The sequence below is a fragment of the Dreissena polymorpha genome, chromosome 7, assembly GCF_020536995.1.
Source record: "Dreissena polymorpha isolate Duluth1 chromosome 7, UMN_Dpol_1.0, whole genome shotgun sequence".
Taxonomy (NCBI): domain Eukaryota; kingdom Metazoa; phylum Mollusca; class Bivalvia; order Myida; family Dreissenidae; genus Dreissena; species Dreissena polymorpha.
In genome coordinates this window covers 91,204,777-91,226,347 of record NC_068361.1, presented here as the reverse complement: position 1 = coordinate 91,226,347, position 21,571 = coordinate 91,204,777, and the positions used below count along the sequence as shown (strand labels likewise).

General features: G+C 32.7%; 1 protein-coding gene across 2 annotated transcripts in view; it reads right to left on the bottom strand.

Moving 5' to 3' along the window:
• Positions 1-21,571, bottom strand: part of LOC127838612 (sacsin-like) — a 162,591-nt gene that overhangs the window by 129,188 nt on the left and 11,832 nt on the right. Inside the window, exon 3 of one of the 2 annotated variants that reach the window (XM_052366440.1) lies at positions 14,575-19,670. The exons of the other annotated variant lie outside the window; for it this stretch is intronic. Within the exon in view, the coding sequence (XP_052222400.1) occupies positions 19,497-19,670 (174 nt within the window). The 3' untranslated portion in view covers positions 14,575-19,496. Of the gene's footprint in view, positions 1-14,574; positions 19,671-21,571 lie in introns of those variants that run through there. 2 annotated transcript variants of the gene reach the window in all.

Sequence of the window (21,571 nt, the reverse complement as noted above, 5' to 3'; positions counted from 1 at the left end):
AAAAAAACATTGTGTACCTAATTCGAAAGTTTGGACTGTGAAAATACTAATGTAAATAATAAACACTAACTATATCAATAATACCTCATTTGTCTACACTGTTTTCTTAGTCTCCGATCACCATAGGTACGGAATATAAAAATAATAATCATGAAATAGAGATAAAAATTAAATAATACATGGTTTTACATTTATCCCACAGTACTGCTGCATTAATTATGATGACAATTATTGAAAATGAAATAAACATTCCATGCGTTTCAATTCATTTAAATACAATTTAAATGCAATGATAGAGATGAAATATGTATAAGCAATACTATATGATTACCAAATACATGTATTTGCAAACAATGACATTGAAAAACACCCATAACCTTATTTTGCATTAGTTAACAAATTGAACTGTTAGTTTAACGTTTGTTGATGATAGTAAGAAAGAATGAAAAAGGCATTAATATCATGTGAATGTGAAAAATGTTTATCCATTTCAGTGCTTAATTGCTCCAATGAGACCACAATACTGATGTTATTGCTGTGTGTTGATGAAAATGAAGTGAACATTGATGTAGTCTTATAACTTGGATGATGGCTTATAATCTGCAATCTGCTACTCCTTCCATTGACATTCTATGTAAAATATAACCTCAAAGCACAGACATTTGGAAAAGTATGACGGACAGAAGGAAATACAGACGGAAATGCAATCACTAGATGCCCACCTTCGGGGCATAAAAATGTAGTCCTGTTAAAAATCACTTGACACTTTTTAACATGTTTAACTTCACCATGACTAACAAAATATCCTAATGGTAACTGGGACCATTCAACTTCCTGACCACATTCCTCCCGAGTTGGCTGTGTTTCTTTGTCAGATGGCGGCAAAGTTTCGTCCGAATCTGAAATCTTTATTGAAAAAAAAGTATTTTAACATTGTAATAAATGTATTAAAACACGTGTATTTATTTATAGTTATTAGTTGTATATAATTACTTTAAACAGTATGATAATGTGTATGATATTTTATTTAATATACAAATAAGTTATTGTTTCATGTCAAACACAAACAAGTCAATGCGTTAAATAATTTCCTTTCATCTAAAATATGCCATATTTATGTATTAATGTTATGATCAAATCAATATCTTATTTGCTCATTTAATTAAATTAATAATCTTATATCTTTTAAAGAATATGAAATAATTATACCTTCCAAAAATATATATTACATAAATTGTATTGCTTTAAAACATAGCACTTATACAAATTGTTAAACTATTTATAAAACGATTTTCTCAAATAATCCTTGCTTTCCCCTTGCTTGCGAGTGTCTGTACCTCTATAACTGCATCACTGCCATCAGTTCCTTCAGAATCATACTCATACAGGTCTTCACTCATAGTTCATTAGTGACTGTGTTATCAATAAAATATACAAAATTTCAATCAATAGGTACGACTATCTGTATCAATGTTATTTTCAATTATTATGTAAAATAAATGAACTTTGGTACGAATGAAGTTTGGTACAAATCGTAAAATTTTGTTTCATAAATAAAACAGTTATATTCGATTGTTATCCTTAATTTCTACACAAAAACAAGTTCAATGGGTTCAAACAAATAAAAAACATACACAGGTGTAAGTATTATAATTAAATTATTAAACTTCTCAAGTGTTACAGCCAAGTTGTTGTTGTTGCTTGTTTACAATGTAACAGTTACCTCCCTTGTTGTATTTTACCAGGTAATTATAAAATAACAAACATAACATATGCGCGCAACATTTTTCAGATTTTTATTTTTTATTATGTAAAGTATACATTTTTCTTCTAAATAAAACCATTAAATACGTAGAATTCGTAATATAACAAATAGATAATTTAAAATGAAAACTTACCATAACAAATCGGCAAAGAAATCAACGCGATCGCGAAATATGTTGGTCAAATTCTTCAAGTTTGTTCATCGTTCTATTAAATCCATGTACTTTTTATTTGTTAAAAATACGTTTTCAACGAGTAATTGACGCGTATTTCGGCAACCTACAGTGGGGTCGGTTTTCGTGAATATACAAAAAACTTATCTCCCCTGAATTAGGTAGGTGCGTTGGTTAATTAGATTAAGTCAAATAAAGTGTCAGTCGCTGCAATTGTCTGTTTACTTGTTGATGGTGTACATGTATGTTGACAACTTGACATCGACATCATTTTGTCAGGAGAAATCGCCGCCATATTGGATTTTGATCATTTTCTTTCGAAAATAAAATGAATTATAGTAAAGTCGCCAAGGCTCGCGCTTCCGGCGTTCTAAGCCTCGCAACATAAACTTCTCTGTATTCAACGCTTACCTAGTATTCTCTATATCAAACTTTGCAAGGGACAACAATCTGATATTAAATACTCAATATCAAAGCTGAGGGCCTTATTGTTTCGTAAAGGATTTTTAATGTTATTGCGTAATATGCTCATATTATAAATGTGACACCTGAGTGTCACATGAGAGGCAACTGTTGACCCCAGAGCATTATTTGAATGAACATTTGCAGAAGTTCTCTAGATTATGCTACGTATAGAATATAAAAGATATTGACGTTAAGACTGTAAGATTTTCTAAAGATTTTCCATATAAACATGTAGGTGATTTTAAAATTAGTGACCCAGGGGCCGTGGAACATTGTGACAAAAGGGTTAAAATTTGTAGATGTCTTTAAATGAGGCAACATACCAATTATGAAAAGAACGGGCATTGAGAAATATTCCAAGATGATTGTTAAGGTGTTCTTTTCATACATCTATGTAAAACTGAGCGATTTCATACACAAATATTTGTAAAGGTGTTCCTCTGTAAGTCTATGTTAAGCTGGTGATCTCCGGTAAGAGAAAGGTTTGCTTAGTGACATAGTTCAAATAAACATAGCAGATAATCTCAAGATAATACCACATGCTAAATAAAAAGCCGTGACCTTTGCATTCTACAAAAGAAAGTCTTAAAATATATTCCGATACAAGTCTACTACAATCTGGTGATCTCCGGAGCGGGGCAAGTTTTGAGCCCAGTGTTCAGTTTACACAAACTTTGTAGAGGAACTCTACATGATAAACTATACCAGATACGAATGCTATCGACGTTGAATTAAAAACAAATGTTTAAGTTTTTCTCTTAATACGTTTATGTTAGATTGGTTTCTCTCTGGCGAGGCCACTTTTTACCGCAGTGGCATAATGTGAAAAATATAATTATCGACGACCTCTACAAAATACCACATGCTAAATATAAAAGCGATGGCCTTCACGGTTCCTCACAAGAAGAGTTCTTAATATATATTTTCCATATTAAAGTTAAAGTAAAACTGATGATCGCGGGGCCGGGGCATTAATTGTTAAATAAAGGACTGTTTACGATTTAACAATATACTAGAGGACCACCCAAGGGAGGAATCGCCAATTTCTAATCAGCTGTTCAATAGGAGATGTTGTTTGAAGAAAAGTTAACGGGCGCACTTACGGACGCACTGTAGAACGGGCAAACGACGTATATTAGGGTAAAGCAAGAGCTCGCCATATGCACGACGTGCTCATTCGAGTAAAAAAAAGAAGAGAGATAATACAAATTTTTAACTAAGAATTCATTTAAGATGTATACATGCTGGAAAACGAAAACGATTTTAGTTTCACCGCAACAAGTAAATGCTCCAGCTCCACTTCCGAGGGAACCCACGCTGTCAAAAAAATATTCGAAAGCCCATTCTACAGTTGAGAATTGTATATGTCGCATAACCTTTTGAAACATATGTGATTTCATAAACAACTTAATTAATTTGGTTACAAATTCGAAATAACATGTATTAACTGATGTGTTAACCAAAGCAATATTGCCTAACAAGTTCACATTACTTTTCTAAGCAATTAAATGCGGAAATTCGAAAAACCCTAGAATTGAAAAGCTTAAAAATCATTAACATTTACTGTACCGAAACAAGCAAGTTTTAACGCGCCAACACAGCGCCCCTCAACAGCGAAGTTTAGAAGCTGTGTTAGTTATACACAAATTTTCCAAATTATCAATAAAAATGGTAACAAAGGCTTAATAATATTGTTATCAATCTTTGTTGATACTTTCCACAATCGAGCCTATATTCAGAATATTGTTTCTAATGAGGAGTGGCTTTACCCATTTGCGAACATAATTTTTACAGTATTTTAAGAATCTGTAACAATTGTTTGGAAAAAAGCAAGTGACATTACGTACAATCGCAACAGCTTCCTGTTCTCCAACTTGGGCATCGACAGCTCCCGTCTGAATCGCTATGGTCATGCGAGCAGTGTAATTGCAACCTTCACAAAAGTCTTTCTTAAGGGCACACGAATAGCATGTCCTACAGTGCTCATCGCCTCCGCAGTTTCTACTACAGCTTCCCCAAGCATCAAACGTCGGATATGTGTAGTACTCGCAATCTAACGAACATGAACAGTAAATACGTGTTATCAAAACCGCGAAGGTAAATTTGAGAAACATCTTATAAAAAGATATTTCTGTTAAAGCTTCAGTGACTAGAACAAAAGCACGTCTGCCATGAATGAATTCAGAAATTGAAGCAAATCGGTGAGTTATTCTTATTAGGCTTCGGTCCACATTTCCCAAATACTTTATTGTAGAAGATATAGTACTCTTTGAAAGTGCAATAAATTGTACCAAAACCGCCATGCAACCTACTCCATTGCAAACTCATGATCATAGAAAAATAATATGTTCACTCGTGGCTGCGCCACTCGTGAATATATAATTTCAATGATCAATCGTGAAATAACACATGATCTTACACTGACATGATCAAATATCCTCTTTATCTTACTTTAATAAATTTATTAGATAAATGTATACAATTAAGCATGTACATAATGTTGTGTCAAAATGTGTATAATTAAGATACAAAGATCATTATAATAATCAAGCATAATTGTGGAGTCATATTTGATATTTTTAATTATATGGTTGGGAGAAGATTGTGAATAAAGCACTGGACAAAGACGAAGACGGCCATAGTTTGTGGGCAGGACAATATATGACATGTGTTTAAAGCATAATGATCTCAAATCTATGGATGTCGAGAGTGAGTTTGTAAACGCATTTAAAAATTGTTTACCGGTAATCATGTGGTATGATCCGTCTTTTAGACAAAAGAACATTCATTAGTTGCAGTTTAACAGATCAGAAGTCGCAGAAATATTTTTTTTACTTTTATAAAGTTGACATTTTAACAAATATTAGAAGATATCTTCGATTTTACCACATCGACAACAAAAGTTTTCACCCTTCCCACCCTCCCTCGCTCCCTACCTTCTCTAATTCATAAGGGAACTTATAATACCCCCCCCCCCCAACAAAAACATACTTATCTTACTAATTAGAAAATGCAATTAGATTGATATTTACATACGCAATTTATAAAAAGAGATATAAATTAATCGCTTTATTGTTATTGTACATTTTTGTAACTATTTACAAAGAACTGATTAATGTAGAAAATATTCAGTTGCTTACTAATAGTAAATACTTTAGCTGCTAGGATAACAATAAGTTGATTGTCAAATTCCAATGTGCTGTTGCGGTAATGAAAAAATATGTATTTTTTAAACACGCTGCTGAATGTTGAATGCTTTCTGGTGAACATGTATTGCATATTCTTTCCAAGTTATGTAATGGGAACAGACACTCAAAGTCAAATTTTGTCATTATACTTCCACCTCGTACATCTCAAGTGAATCCACTGAATGGCATAGATGTTTTGAGTCTTTTAGCGTATTTAATGCACTGAATACACTGAACATCAATAAGAATGCTCCATATAGCACACACCGATGAATCACAGCAAGGTAATAATGAAAAAATAAGCATAACATCTCATATCCACGTTAAGAATATCTGAAGTGTATCTCTTGCTTGCTTCATCGTTTTATTTAATAAAGCGATATTGATATCTTCATGACTTAATTTTATAGTTATGTGTATATCTAAAACGTTTAAATGATCTTGAACAAATCGATCCACCCTTAACCGATCTTAGCTCATTTCTTTGATATTGCAACTGTTTAATTTATGTTGTCTGACTTTTTTGTGGGTCTGTCCTTGCTGAATCGTGTATCACTATGATCTAATAAACTTCATAAGTTTACTACGGAATACTGTTAGTGCCCTCGTGGTTACACATTCAAATCCAAAGGGCGAAAATGCGATAGTGTGATAGTACGATGGCGACAATTCGATAGTAGGATGGCGACAAGGCGTTAATACGATGACGACAATGCGATAGTCATATTGTACTGTCGCCATCGTATCATCGCATTGTCGCCATCGTACTATCGCATTGTCGCCATCGTATTATCGCGTCGTCGTACTGTCGCCATCGTACTATCGTATTACCGCCATCGTGCTATCGCGTTGTCGCATTATTGCCATCGTACTATCGCATGGTCGCCAACATGTTATCGCGTTGTCGCCGTCGTACTATCGCATTTTCGCCATCTTACTATCGCAGTCTCGCTTTGTCCTCTCTGGATTTTAATGTGTAACCACGATGGCACTAACGGTATTCCGTATTTAACTGTGTTGCTCTGCCAAAAGATAAATGTTGCTGGATAATGGCGAGCTTTTTGGGAGTGATGGCCCTTGCATTACACAAACATTTTGCACATATTGCAAATATTGTTATACTGTACAACTATGTATATTCGTCGTTACTACATGTCCCGATTGCAAATAAATCACTTTTTCGTTGTTGTTTTTTTATTATTGACACAAATAAAAGAGGAATAAGCGTTGGTCATTTTCCGAGGTGTTCGTGCCGAATTCGTGATTCAATAGTTTACAGCAGTTTCCTATTTTTGTCGACGGCGCGTACCCATTTACGAATACAAATAGGCACATTTTAACGAAAAATTTAATCGGTATGTTTCAAAACGTCTTTTTGTTAATTCAGTGTTCTTATTTTCTAATTCAAAACCAAATTTAATACAACTTGGTTTATGATGGATAAAAACGCGCGGGGTCCTTATCTTTTAAAACGGCATAAGGCTGCATAATATCACTTGCATATAGCAATTGCATATGATTCTTAATACTTAAAACACCCATCATCATTTAGGTCTACTTAGCTCGACTGCACTGGATGATAAACAAAACATAACGCACATGCATCAGTTTTCCCTCATGCTTCTTCTTTTGAAAAGTGATGTTTGCAAAATATAATGATAATAATAATGTTGTCTACAGCGTTGTCAAAATGCGAGATAGTCATTCTTCAAACACATGTTAAATGCTTAACAAACGACGATTCATCAAGAAAATCTGTTAAAACTTACAGCTAATAATTTTATAAACAGAAACTGTGGGCGTCGTGTGAACTTTTGTTTACATGCCTACCAGCCTGTATACTGCTACTTCATGTTCAGAGCTGACTATTTTATGGCCTTTTTCTTTCGGTTTAAGGTCAAATGCAGGCCGGACATGTATACAGTCTGAGTTTAAATGTTTTTGCTCACGAATGACTTAAGAGATTTCATTCAAACTTATACACTATAGTCCTCATATACAAATGACCCAATATGCCTAGTGTGTTAACTCTGCTTTAAGTGTTTTCTTTAAATAAGTGACATTATACTTTTTTCATTTACCATTTATAGACAGGATACAGTTTTTTTAAGCTAGTTCTCAAGAAATTGCATTCGAACGCAGAACATATGTTTTCCGTAAAAAAATTACCCCGTAGGTCAAGTTTGGCATGTGTCAAATTTAGATGACATTTTAATCTTAGAAAATTGTATAAACGATGGATAGGCGGATTAAAGTTTTTTTCCGCAGGTTTGTTTCTCAGGAATGGCTTGAGAGATTTTATACGAACTGTTAATATATAATCGCAGGTTAATGTTCTTCGATGAGCTAATTTCTTAGGAATTTCTTGAGAGTAGACATGTATCATTCAGTCTCTTTGGTAAGCAGAGTGTTTAATACACGCGCCTCTCATCTAGGCGAACCAGGTTCGATTCTCGTTCGCGGAAGCATGTGATTTTGGTTTGTGGTTACGATACCGGACAGGTGAGGTATGCTGCGAATCCACGATTCCCCCCCCCCCCCCAACACATGACCGCTCCAAACTTGAAAATCGATCAGTAACAACTTACTAGCTGGCGATTGCAGCTTTAATTAAAACAAAATCGTCTTAAATTGCGTGAGTCTAATTATGGAATAACCTAGGACGGTTGGGACACACATAATACATCCTCCCGCTAAGAAGAACCTCATTTACGTCGAAATATACACCCAGGTATCATTCGAACGCAATATATTTCCTAATATTGATATGGTCCCATTAGCAAAGTTTGATCACGTGTCTTTGAATTGATTCGAAATTAATGACCTTTATATACTTAAAAAATTCTCAGTATTCTGATTTTAAAAGAGGTTACAGCTTATCAAGCTTATGTATTTATTTATTAGTGTTCATATTAAGTTACCCTAGCCCTTTCCGACCTTTGGGGTACGTATGGCATGGGTGAGAACAAGTTCGCTGTAACTAAAACAAGACAAAGGGTGTACGACAACTTTTTTTCTTCATAAAGGGCACATTAGATCAGGTCAACATTGAATGTCGATGAGGTCGACTGCGCTGTCTTTAGCAAGCTCTATTTTTTGGTGTTTTTCTTACATAACAATACTTTCTTTAAGGAATTTTAAGTGATATATCCTAGAATGAATGCATCAGACAAAACTATTACTATACTGACAAAATCGGTTAGAGAACTTCCAATGCTGAGACATAAATTGCTTATAATTTTCTGTGTAAAACAGACACCAGAAAAAACACGTGAATAGTATCAGTTTAATTAAATACTTCTACTTTAGTTTTAAACAGATTCGGGGAAAATAAATTACTGGCTGCTACATAAAGTTCTTTACTTATGCGCTGAAAATACGTTCTGGGACCGAACAAAAATGTTCATGAATGATGTCGTATATTTTATACACTAGGACTTTCACAACATTCATAAACGTTTCATGATATTTGTGAAATGTGTATTAGATATCATATTAGCAGCACTCTGAAAATACTATGCTTAATGCATGTGCTTAAAGTGTTTTCCTAGATAAGCCTGCGCTGTCCGAATGTTTGTGATTTGGTTTGAGTTGCGCTGGGAAGATGCGGTAGAACGTATCCCTGCATGACATGAATCCTAATGTGTTTATATATCAGACTTTGGATGATATAAGTAGTAGAGTTGATTACGATTATTTATTTTTCCGCACATAACTTCCTGCATTGTAATGAACGAAAATGTGTACATCAATTAAATCATGAACCGTTAAAAAAAGACAAATGTTTGCATTAATTGTCTTACATTAAATAGTTATTGGTAAAGTAGACAATGTATGTTTTTTTAACAAATCCAAAAATATTGACATTTAACAATATAAGACTCGATTTCAGAATAAATCAGTTCAATTAATTATTTTGACATCTACAGTGCGTATACTTATTGTTATATTTTTATGAGGGACCATGTGAAGTGAGAAACAAGGAATTGTTGAGTTTAATACAGCTGCTATATGGTTTAAGTTGATAACCGCAACAAATTTATTTTTTTGTCTGTGTATGCTGAGGTATTCATCTTCCTTCCAAAGCTTCCCTGATATTTGGAAAACTGTGAATACCTACCTCCTTCTTTATTGCACGCATGCGGTTTGGTTTGTATGGCAGACTAGTTCTTGTGTGTGGTTTTGGGAACTTCTATCAAACATGGGCATGTTTAAGTACGCTATTTCTCTGTAAATATGCATATTGCATGAATGTCTTTATTAAAGTCAAGGTCACTCTGTAACTGTACATTATTACACACATAGGCACATGCTATTTGTATGGCACTATATTTAAAAAAAAGTGGTCGAAACGATTGGGTTCTTAATGGAGCTACGTGCGGCGCATCTGAGACTTCCTTAATGATATTTTGATGAATCGATACAAGAAGACTGAAACGTAGAAATATTGAAAAAAAATGCATTATAACATTTGAGAGGATACAATTTAGCCATAGCATTTGTCCATTAACATTGAGGGGCTTTTCAATTCGTCTATATGTTCGGGACTGGCGTGTTTTCGTGAACCTCACACTCACTTCATAATTAATCACAAACCAAACGCCGTCTTATACGTCTATAATCAAAAGTACCAATGAAATTTACGTTCTTAAATACATAAGTGGCTGGGAACGAGATTTGGACCATTCCGGCGCTGATGTCGTTACCGAGAAAAACTACATTAAGTTGTGACTACCGTTGCGCGTACTTTGTCAACCAATTGTTTAGCAATTTAAAATACTTTTATTTTCAAGCAGAACCTGCAGCAAGATTGTTGAGTGCGGTGAATTAATTTTTACCGTTTTTCTTTTGATTTTGTACGGTTTAAATTTACATTAGCTTATAAAACAATGAATACTGTAGGGCACAGATTTTGTAATTTTCGGATAAAATTCCTGCATTTTGTCAAGGTAGGGTTTTCTTAGTTTTTTGGTGTTTTTCTTTCAAACAATATCAAAGTGTGTTTTTGTGGATGGAATTTCATGTAAAATAAATCTATTGAACCAATCACGGTGTCTGTATGAGTCGTTTTGGCTGTCAAAATGAAGATTTAAGACGATATTGATGTGTCTGTTTTACCCGAAACTGGGCGAAAAATGTCAAAATGCGGTGTGTTGAAATACCGAAAACCCCGGCCCTTAATTACCGAAATCCCCCGCAATCCCCATTACTATTGATTATTTATCAAAATACTGCGGATATTTAGATAGAATATTGCAAAATACACTGAATTACTGATGAACCAACATTGTTTTTCCAAGTTTGGTAGTGAAAAACTAAAATATTTAAATTATTATTGGGATTCCGAGTATGAATGCATAGTGAAAAGCACGGTCGGGAACCGAAATCCCCCCTTCCAAGGGAAGACCTTCCAAGTCTCAAAAAATCATCTAGGAGCTTTTTTAATATTAAAAACCAGTGGTACAGACAAACACTTAACAACAATATTCCACTTCTTTTGAAAAGTACTAACTTGTAGCGGGGAATTTCGGTTTTCTTCATTCGCCCGCCGAGTAACGAAATCCCCCATATTTACATCTGAAAGGATCAATATGTCATTGGATAGATTGTTTTTTTGCAAGAGAACATCTGACAAGAAAAGAAACAAAAAATTTTACTACTAAGCCATCATCAAAGAGAATTAATCACATGCTGACACATTAATTGTATTGTCACTACCAATGACATTGTTACTGCTTACATGCTAGTATGCGATTGCACAAAGTGTTGCAAAGGAAATTCAATTAAACAACTCTTTTTCCTCTGAGAAATGATATTCATGAAATCATGAATTTTTCATACTTTAAAGAATTGCTCATGAACTCTTCTTCATTAATTCTTAACGTAACATAAGAAAACTTCATTAAGTGAGGTTTTTCCAATTCATGAAGATATCAAGAATATATCACGGATTCCCCAAATTCATGAATTATTCATAAAATGTTTAAAAAATAAATTAAGAATATTTCATGAATTTAAAATTCTTAAACCACCCATGAAATATTCATAAATTATTTTATGAATGTTTTATTAATAATTTTTTTTAATTTAAGATTCTTAAACCTCCCATGCATTATTCATAAAATGTTTTAAGAATAAATGAAGAAAAAAAATATTTCATGACTTAAATATTCTTAAACCACCCATGAAATATTCATAAATTATTTCATGCATGTTTTATGAATATTTTTTTAATTTAAGATTCTCAAACCACCCATGAATTATTCATTAAATGTTTTAAGAATAAATGAAGAATATTTTTTTAATTTAGTGTTTTTAAACCACCAATGAAATATTCATCAATTATTTTATGAATGTTTTATGAATATTTATAGAATTCAAGATTCTTAAACCATCCATGAACTATTCATCATTTATTTTATGAATGTTTCAAGTCATTGAGCAGATCAGGTATTTTTGTCAGAATAAAGGAAACAATTGCACCATTACTCGGAATAAAATATTATCGTACAGGACCCAAAATCAAACTTGACCCTGCATTTTTTAACAATATGCATATATGCAATATTGATCATAGTGTAGCCCCGTCAATATTTTACGTTTTAAATAGTGAGTTGTAACCTTTCTCTTGTGGTTTATTTTACTTAAGTTGTTCTTCCATGACAGTTATTTGAAATTAGATACGTTGATAATACGGTATTGTTCTTTGTGAATTGATGTTTGTAGTGAAATGCATTCTGGAATGATGTCATGAGTTTTCAACTTAAATAACATGTTTTCGCGACTGAAGAAATAGCGGCTCAATGGTTAATTCTGCTTATCTTTATTTTGAATACAAGTTGAACTAAATGTCACTTAATAATATTTGCATGTAATTTGAGTTCACTCAATACTGACTAAATAAAAAAAAAATATGACAGTATCAGACCGTGTAGTCATGTAGTCTTCTTGTTTAAGTTAAGTTGTGACTTCATTTGTTATATAAATGATTTCAGATCAAAAACCTACATAGCCTTGTGAAAGACGTGACAAGTTGCTTGTACAGAAGAGCCTGATCCCATCAGATGCCAAAACTAAATTTATTTTCTGTGCTGTATTTGATGTTTGAGTTTTTTAGTGATGAGACTTTTTGTTTAATGACAATGCTAATGTAGAGGTTTCACTGCCTGAAAACTTCAAGAAGTAAATTTTCATGAAGTTTCAAGAATAATTATATTCATGCATTGTTCATGAAGTAAATACTACTGAACTCAAAATGTGACATTAAAATATTGAACAAAAAAATGCATGAACTCTTCATGAAGTAAAATTTCATGAACAACTGAGCAAGAAATTCATGAATTCTTCATGAATATGAGATATGTACAGTTTTGTGAATAATACTCTATGAATATTTCATGAATATAAGGTGTGTTTACTTCTTGAACTCTTCATGAATTCTTCATGGGCATTAAAGATGCATGATATGATGAAGATTTGATGCATTTTCCACTTCATGAATAGTTCATGAACTCTGTTTTATGATCGTTTCAGGAATAAGTCTCATTTTGTCTTCACATCTTTCTCATGAAGTCTTCATGAAGTACCATCATGAATGGTTCATGAAGACAATGCGAATAGTTCATGAAGCATTCTTAAACATTTTGCAGGGGTTATTTCAGTTCACAGTTGACAACTTTCGGGCAAAACACACAAACTTGACATAGAAATATTATCTAAAATTTTCATTGCGACACAAACAAGGCCACAACGGCTCATGCACACACCATGAATGTTGGAAGAGTTTCATTTTACAAACCAATTTGCAATTTGTTGAAGCAAAACGACTCAAAAAGTAAGAAAAACTCACCTTAAAAAAGCAGGAAATTTATCTGAAAAATAATAATGGCAAACTGTGCCCTGCTGTTTCAATGTTAAATAAGCTGATGTTAATTTAAACCATATAAAACAAAAAGAAAATACAGAAATCTATTGTTTCAAATTTAAATACCTTGGTTTAGGTTATTCTTCAAAATTAAACTATTGTTTTATCGCAAAAAGACGATTGACAAAGTACGCGAAACGGTAGTCACAAGTTAAAGTCGTTTTTCACGGAAACGACGTCAGCGCCAAATGGGCCGAACTCATACCACCAAACAGATAAAGAATACGATCAAATTCGAACATCATTCATAAATAATTAGAATTAATCTTACTTTTTACAGTTTTACGGCTGTTCAGATATCGCAATCGGCGCTTCCGATGTAACAACAGGGCAGGTGTCGCTCAATGTACCGGTTGTAATTCCGGAAGGCGATGTCGATGACCGGAAGTGGCATGATCTCGTGGGTAAATTGGATTGCGTCTGCCCGCCAAACTCTCAGACCTCAAGACCTCAGGGCGGACCTCTAGCCGTAACCTGCATTGCTTTCACTCTGATAAATCGGCTGCTAGTTTCCTGATGACGCTATTATCACCAAAAGTATAGTGTAAAGACTGGTTTCAATGGATATCTCTGATCATTCAATCCATTTGTACATGCTAGATAAATACTTTATATTGAGAGCAATATAATATTGCTTTATAGGATTAATAAGTGTTGATTTGCTTCACGTCCCAATTGTTAATTCCTTTATAATAAAGTATATGGTAATACTGAATACACACCACGATAGTGCAAACTGATAAGTAGTTAGTAACTGATTAGTAGTTGATTAGTAATTAGTACCTGATTAGTAGTAAGCCCCATATCAACAGCGCTTCCAACTTACAGAAGAGAGGACTAGCATAAGCTTTTTTTCTCAATTCTGTCAAATGGTACTTTACATTCTTTGCGATAATCGATATAGCTGTGTCTACGTGTTAGACATATTTTGTAGAAAGAAGTATGTACGTTCGTTTTGTATTGCTTTCGTGTATTTAATAAAAAATTTATACATAAAATTACATAAAAAATATATATATAAGTATGGCTACTACAATAACACAATAACAACGAACGAAACCTTTGTATGTATATTTATTAACATAAATATAACCAAACATATTAACACATAGTGTTGTTATGTTTCCGCCCTTTTGTATTTGTGTACTATCAAACACTTCATACTGGTATATTTCGATGCATTGACCGAAACACTCAGAAAACCTGAAAGTGAGAATGCATCACTTCGGTTTAACTACTACTAATACATTGTTTGTTATCGAAATACACAGTCGTCTAAAAGAAAAACAGTTTGATACCGAATCTGTACATAAAAACTTAAACATTTAAACATGATTGTAACTGATGCAATCATTTTTAACGTCCTATACCATTACGTATCAAATGTCAATATATATCAGCTAATTAGTTTGTAGCATTTGTTATTATGGGAATCCTCTAAAGCAAGCTAGCAAAATTGTCTTAGAACATTGAATCGACACCATGTATAAACAACCTGAGGTGGCCGTAGAAGAATTTTGTAGCATCGATGCACACGACTGCCAAATGTGTTATTGTTGATTTCGTTTTAATACATATTCGTATATGATTCATAGTGTTAAAACAACATGACGCATATTTGTTAAGGATGTAAACTCCTGAAAACAGGACATAAGTTAAGGGCGTTGTTAACGTTGCTTTCTGTGTATGTGAGTTATATTTTCAGAAATAAATTTGTACATAAATGTACTTCAGGGACAATAAAAACAAATCTTTGACTTGTAAACCTTTTTCAGGAATAAATACAAGTACATGCGAAGCAAAATTGCACCAATTCCACAATGTTTATCTTCCGTTAAATGTTGCTCTATTATATTGGTACAAAATAAATACAAACTAGTACTTCCAAACGACAAATAATGTTTTGAAAAAAAAGTATTTCAGTGATACCACAGCGATCAGTTAACCTCATCTCACTTTTCCTGTTGTTTTTTTTTTGTCCACCAATACTAAGTGCATATAGTAATTTATTTTTTGGAATGAGAGTTGAGAGAATGGTCGTAGATGTAATTGTGTGACCAAACAATTCACAAGATATGTGACCGGGTCGGGCAATATTCTTTAATAATTATGCATTACTACGCGGCAAACAACATACAAATTGTCAAATTATACATGAATAACTATAGAACATTTGATAATACACAATCGTTAAATAATTATTATTCAATAACAAACACGAAAACCAACCATTTAAACGGTTTGGTGTTAAGTAGTTTGCATTGAAAACATAATATTATGCAAAGATACAAAACAATGATACACAAGAGATGTGTTTGTCAGAAGCACAATGTCCCCTATTGCGCCGTTTCAAGCCATAAAATTGACATTTGACCTTGAAGGATGACATTGGCATTGACCTTTCGCCGCTCAAAATGTGCAGGTCAATGAGATACACATGCATGCCAAATATAAAGTTGCTATCTTTAAAATTGCAAAAGTTATGATCAAGGTTAAAAGTTTTGACGCCGATTTGAAGCCATTTATTGACCTTTGACCTTGAAGGATGATCTTGACCTTGACTTGTTTCATTTAAAATGTGCAGCTCCGTGATATACACATGCATGCCAAATATCAAGTTGCTATCTTCAATATTGCATAAGTTATCTAATATTGCAAAACTTTAACCAAGGTTAAAGTTTTCCACAGAATGACAGACAGACTGAGACAGGCCAAAAACAATACACCCCGATCATTCGATCCGGGGGGCATAAAAAATACTGTTTCTTTGCCTTTCTTAATTATATCAATGTAAATGTAATAAATTAATTTAGGATATTTATTATTTTAAAAACGTGAAACGTTTAAAGTGCATAAACTTAATCATGCCCTTTTAATTAACAAAGTAAAATACAATTATAATACTAATCATAAACCGAGGAATTACAAACGCAACATACATTTATTATAAACAAACTGAAACGCACAGTACTGAGCCATTTACCTAACAACACTTTCTAATTATCGTCATTATAAGATTAATCTTCTCTACATGTATCACAATTTTTTTCACTGCTAAATTTGGTTATAACAAACTTAAGATCTTCAATGCAACATAGGTTTCCGGCCAATTATTTGACGTAAAATCAAACTTCGCAAAAATTGTTTCAACTCTAAAAAATAACCCATGTGCACGATAAATTCATCATCACAACTAATAAAATAAAACAAACTTGATTGTTGGAGGCAAATATTATAAAATAAGCACATGAAAATCAACATTTTCATATGCATAAAACAATGTAAATTAATGGTAGTTTATAGTGCATTATATAAGCACTACACATAAAATATAGATACTTATAAGAATCCAGGAACAAAAGAGAAATCACCATAATCTGATACATATATATGCCGACATGGCCAGGTAAATAATATTTCAAAAAGAGAAAACACATAAGGCAATGATATTTACATCAAATATGTTGTTGTTTTTTTATATAAAAATAACACACCAAAAATGGGGTTCAACGATACGAAAAATATCTATGTTCATGTTCTCTTGGTTCATTAAAAAAGTTTGCATTAATTTCGGAAAAATACATCAATATTTGTTACTTTAGATTTTAAAATTGAATCGTGTTTAAATGTATTAAGATAACTTAATTGCGATTATTCCATGGTGTTAGTTTGTGTTTATGTATGTATCATACATGCGTTACATTATTTTGTATGATTATCGTAACTTAAAACAGATGCTTAATATGACGAAATGATAATCAAATAGTATATTTTAAGCATGAGACAGAATCCTTTATAGGTTATGCATGTGTATTTAAATACATTGAATCACGACATAAAGCAATATGTTAACAGTACAACATGATGTGAATTTGAGGTGAATATCCAATTTTACATTCACATTTGAAAAAAAACCCATGTACTATGCACATTTCAAATGCATGCCACGAACACGACTTCTTTTAGGCGTAAGCATGTTCAAAAAGTATTGTCTAAAAATATAAGAACATGTAACATATAGATGCATCAACCAAAGTACAGGATAATAAATGTGTGCGCTACTGCGTATATAAAATTTAAATATCATTTACAAATTGTTTGAAGTGCATGATGGCATCATTGAACGTTAAATTAATATAAATAAAGATGTAAAGTTAATGGAATATGTGCTTACTATGATGATGTAATTTATGAGAGCGAGTATTATTATGTAACTCAACCAGATATTATATTTAAGAAGCACTGTATATTTCTCTACATTTAGCATTACACAAGACGGTCAATATGCACATAACAATAAAACTGAGAGCGAGCATTCACGCCTGTCAATGAACTGCACAACTTAATAAGTTTACAAAAGCTGCACAAAATATGATACGCTGGAACTGTACATTGTTCATTGAACACACCATTATTACCACGATAACCGTTGTTTTGAAAAGCAAACTGCGTGGTTTGATTAAAATTATACACAAACACTGGGCACATCCATAACAAGCATACATAGTTGAGTAATAAAACTAATCTTTAGCATGTTTATTACAAGACAGGATAACTTTATATAGATGCTATTGTTATACGACGACCATCAACTGAACTTCACGTATAAATACATATTAAATATGTGCACTAATGAATTTTGATAGACTGCAATACGTTCACAAAATATCAAGAAATAGACGAAGAATAAATTATATCAAATATTTTCAATAATCATACACATACATGATGGATTGAAATAAAATAAAAATTACACAACTATGTACAGTATACATAATATATATATATACACACAAAATGCATAAAATGTAGAAACAAAACATATACATGTACTTGTAAAACTTAGTTAAAACTACGTTTTCAGTTGCACACGCTGCAGATATCGCAAACAAAATATTTTATTTACACCTATCATCCACAATAATAGAAACACTGAAGCAACCATTCTTACCATTGTACATATATCCATATCCATATTAGTATACTATTACATCAGTTGAATTTGTAACGTAGTGCAGGACAAAAAATATTTACACAATATATAAGACGAAATGATAGTTGCAACAATGATTAACATACAATAATGCAGTTGAAACGTAAACAAACCATGCTTTGAAACAATATAACTCTTCACTGAGTTAATTTCTGCAGTAGTTGAACGCGTCGACTCTGATAACACGGAATGGTTCAAATGTGTGCGACAATATAAATCATTTTAAAAACGAAACAACAAATTAAATTCCGATTACACAGTTAACGAACTGTATATGATTGTAATTAAATGACATTTTCAATGTGCAACAAGTGAGCATGCCATCAAGCGATAGTCATTACAAGCAAGAACCTAAAAGCAAATATTTTACAAACAGATACTCCAGATATAAAGTAATTATAAACAAATTTAAAATAAAAGAAAACATTCTTACAAATTATTTCTTCAAGAACGACACACATGAATTACAAACAGTTTGCGTTATACAACTTTGCATTTCATCATAATTATTATAAAAAAACAATCGAATAACGATGTACATGCTGTTTAAAACTGTATATAATTAAACAATTCCTATAAAGAAATAACGTTACAAAAAGATTGTTTATAATTCACAAACCGCAACATTATCACATTCAAATCAAGATATAAATATTATTAAATGAATATGTATTTACATCAATAAGTAATACACGAACCATATTACTTTTGAAAATGGTGCACACCTTGATTTTTTCAATACAGCAACAAATTAAGCTCAGATACAACAACATCATATATCATTTATCATGCAAACTAATTACATGTACAATTTTCTATTCAAACGAAATCAGTCAAATCACAAATGTCCTATTGAAATGAATAAGTATATGGAAATCATTAACCATCTTTTACAAATTTAAAACCGTAAAAGTTATAGTTCACAAAACATATGTATATTTGGATTCCTGATCGCCTTTCAATTTCCATGCTAATTACATATGACCACATTATCTACTTAATTCTTCAACAATTTCCAGGATTTTTCTTGTAGTAGAAACTGCAAACTCCGCATGTTCAGCGGTGAATACTTCAGAAGGAATCTTGTCACTTTGCACACAGTCTGGATAACGAAGTGTTAAATAGTCTTTTCCCTCAATAAAAAGTTCCTCGAATGTACGTGCCTGAAAATAATTGATATGTTGTTAGAAGTTTGAAAAGGTTTTCCATATATAGGTCTTTTTGCAAAACTGGTGAACAGGGGCGGGGCCATTTGTGACCAAAGAGTATCACTTTTAACACACTTTTGAAAATAACTTTACATGATGCTACATACCCAACATAAAGCCGTTGGATTGCGGTTTTTTAGTGACGATGCCAGTTTTGACGCAAGGAACGTTATTTGAAAAAAGAACTGTGAATCGTACCACAATTTGATCATACAAAACTAATATTTAACTGCATGGTCTTTCGGTTTCAGATAAGCATCTGTATAATTTGAAAACTTTTTGAAAAAAAAAACTTGATAAAGGACCACAGTACAATGATACACAACATTTTACATAATCTCTGGGTCGTACCTGTTCGAAGGAGATTATTTTGAGTATGAACATATGACAAAACGTTTACCCAAGGTCTGGTCCAGTTTGAAACCCTGGGGTTTGTAAATGTATAAGACCACAAAACGATGATACATAACAACTATTTAACCACTAGGTTTTGCGATTTCAGAGATTTTATTTTTAATGTTTCATGTTTAAAACCCTATTTTTGAAATCGTAACCTAATTAATCAACAGACCAACAATATTTAATTAAGTTTGAAAGAGGGTAACAAAAGGATAATTCCTCTTTAGAATCATAAAAATCAGCCATGCTGTTCATGAGAAGATGTCGTTTGAAGAAAAGTTCACAGACGGACACAATTACGGACGCATTGCAACACGGACGGACGACGGGCATCACGGTATCCCATGTTGTGTTCAAGTGAGCTACATATGTGACAGCTGGGGAGTTGTCAGGTTTGACTCAAGATTAAAAATAATTTGAAAATATGTTGTAGAGAACCTAAATCTGATGTCTTAATATCAATGCTCTGGGCCTTGCTGGTTTTTAGTTATTTTGTTTAATGTACATTGAACAAACGTTGAAGTTTATGCTACATACCAAATATAAAGAAATTAATAAGAAATGTGATTTGCGGTTTCAGACAAGTAGAGCTTTTTAAATGTTTTCCCTTTTAACGACGATGTAAAACTTAAGCCCCACGGGGTAAAGCTCCTTGGGAAGCTCCTTTAGAACAAACTCTCTAGAGGACCACTTCAAAATATAACATAGCAAATGCAAATCTTAGCACTGCGGTTTAAGATGAGATTGATGTTCAAGGTTTTAACAGTATACATGTTATGAAAATAAATAATCCATCTAGCGTTGCCATTTTTGACACCAGTGGCATGATTGGATCAAATCTTGTAGATGATAGCAAAATTGTTCTACATAGCATAAGGACCTTGCGGTTGCAGAGGAGGATATTTAAAGTTTCCATTTTATACATATAAGGAAAGCGAAACACAGGGTGGGATCAATTTTGATGTCGGGGAAAATCTGAACAAACTTGATAAAGTACAACACTACATTGTAACAAATAAAATTACATAACCACTAGGTCGTCCGGTTTTGGAAGATAAAGTTCTTAGAAAAACAAAATAACCCCCGGAACGAGCACAGTTTAGTTCACTGGGAGATTACTTGCACATAGTTTTAAAGGATCAGAATGATTAAATACCAAATATAAAACATCTGGGTCATTCGGTTAAAGAGATATACACATTGTTAAATCCGCTTTTTTGGCTCAGTGACATATTTACTGAACAAAATGTAGAAGACGATACTAGACGCATTCAAGAAATGTTTTGTCCAATTGTGTCCAGTTGTTTAGCAGGATATTTCGATTGCAAATATGGAAAAACGCACGCAACTTCAATCACACAAGGACGTCGGGCATCACGGATCACGGTTTCCAACTAGCACGTTGTATTTAGCTTTACTAGTAAAATGGGTCTATACGTAATACTTAATTTTATTTC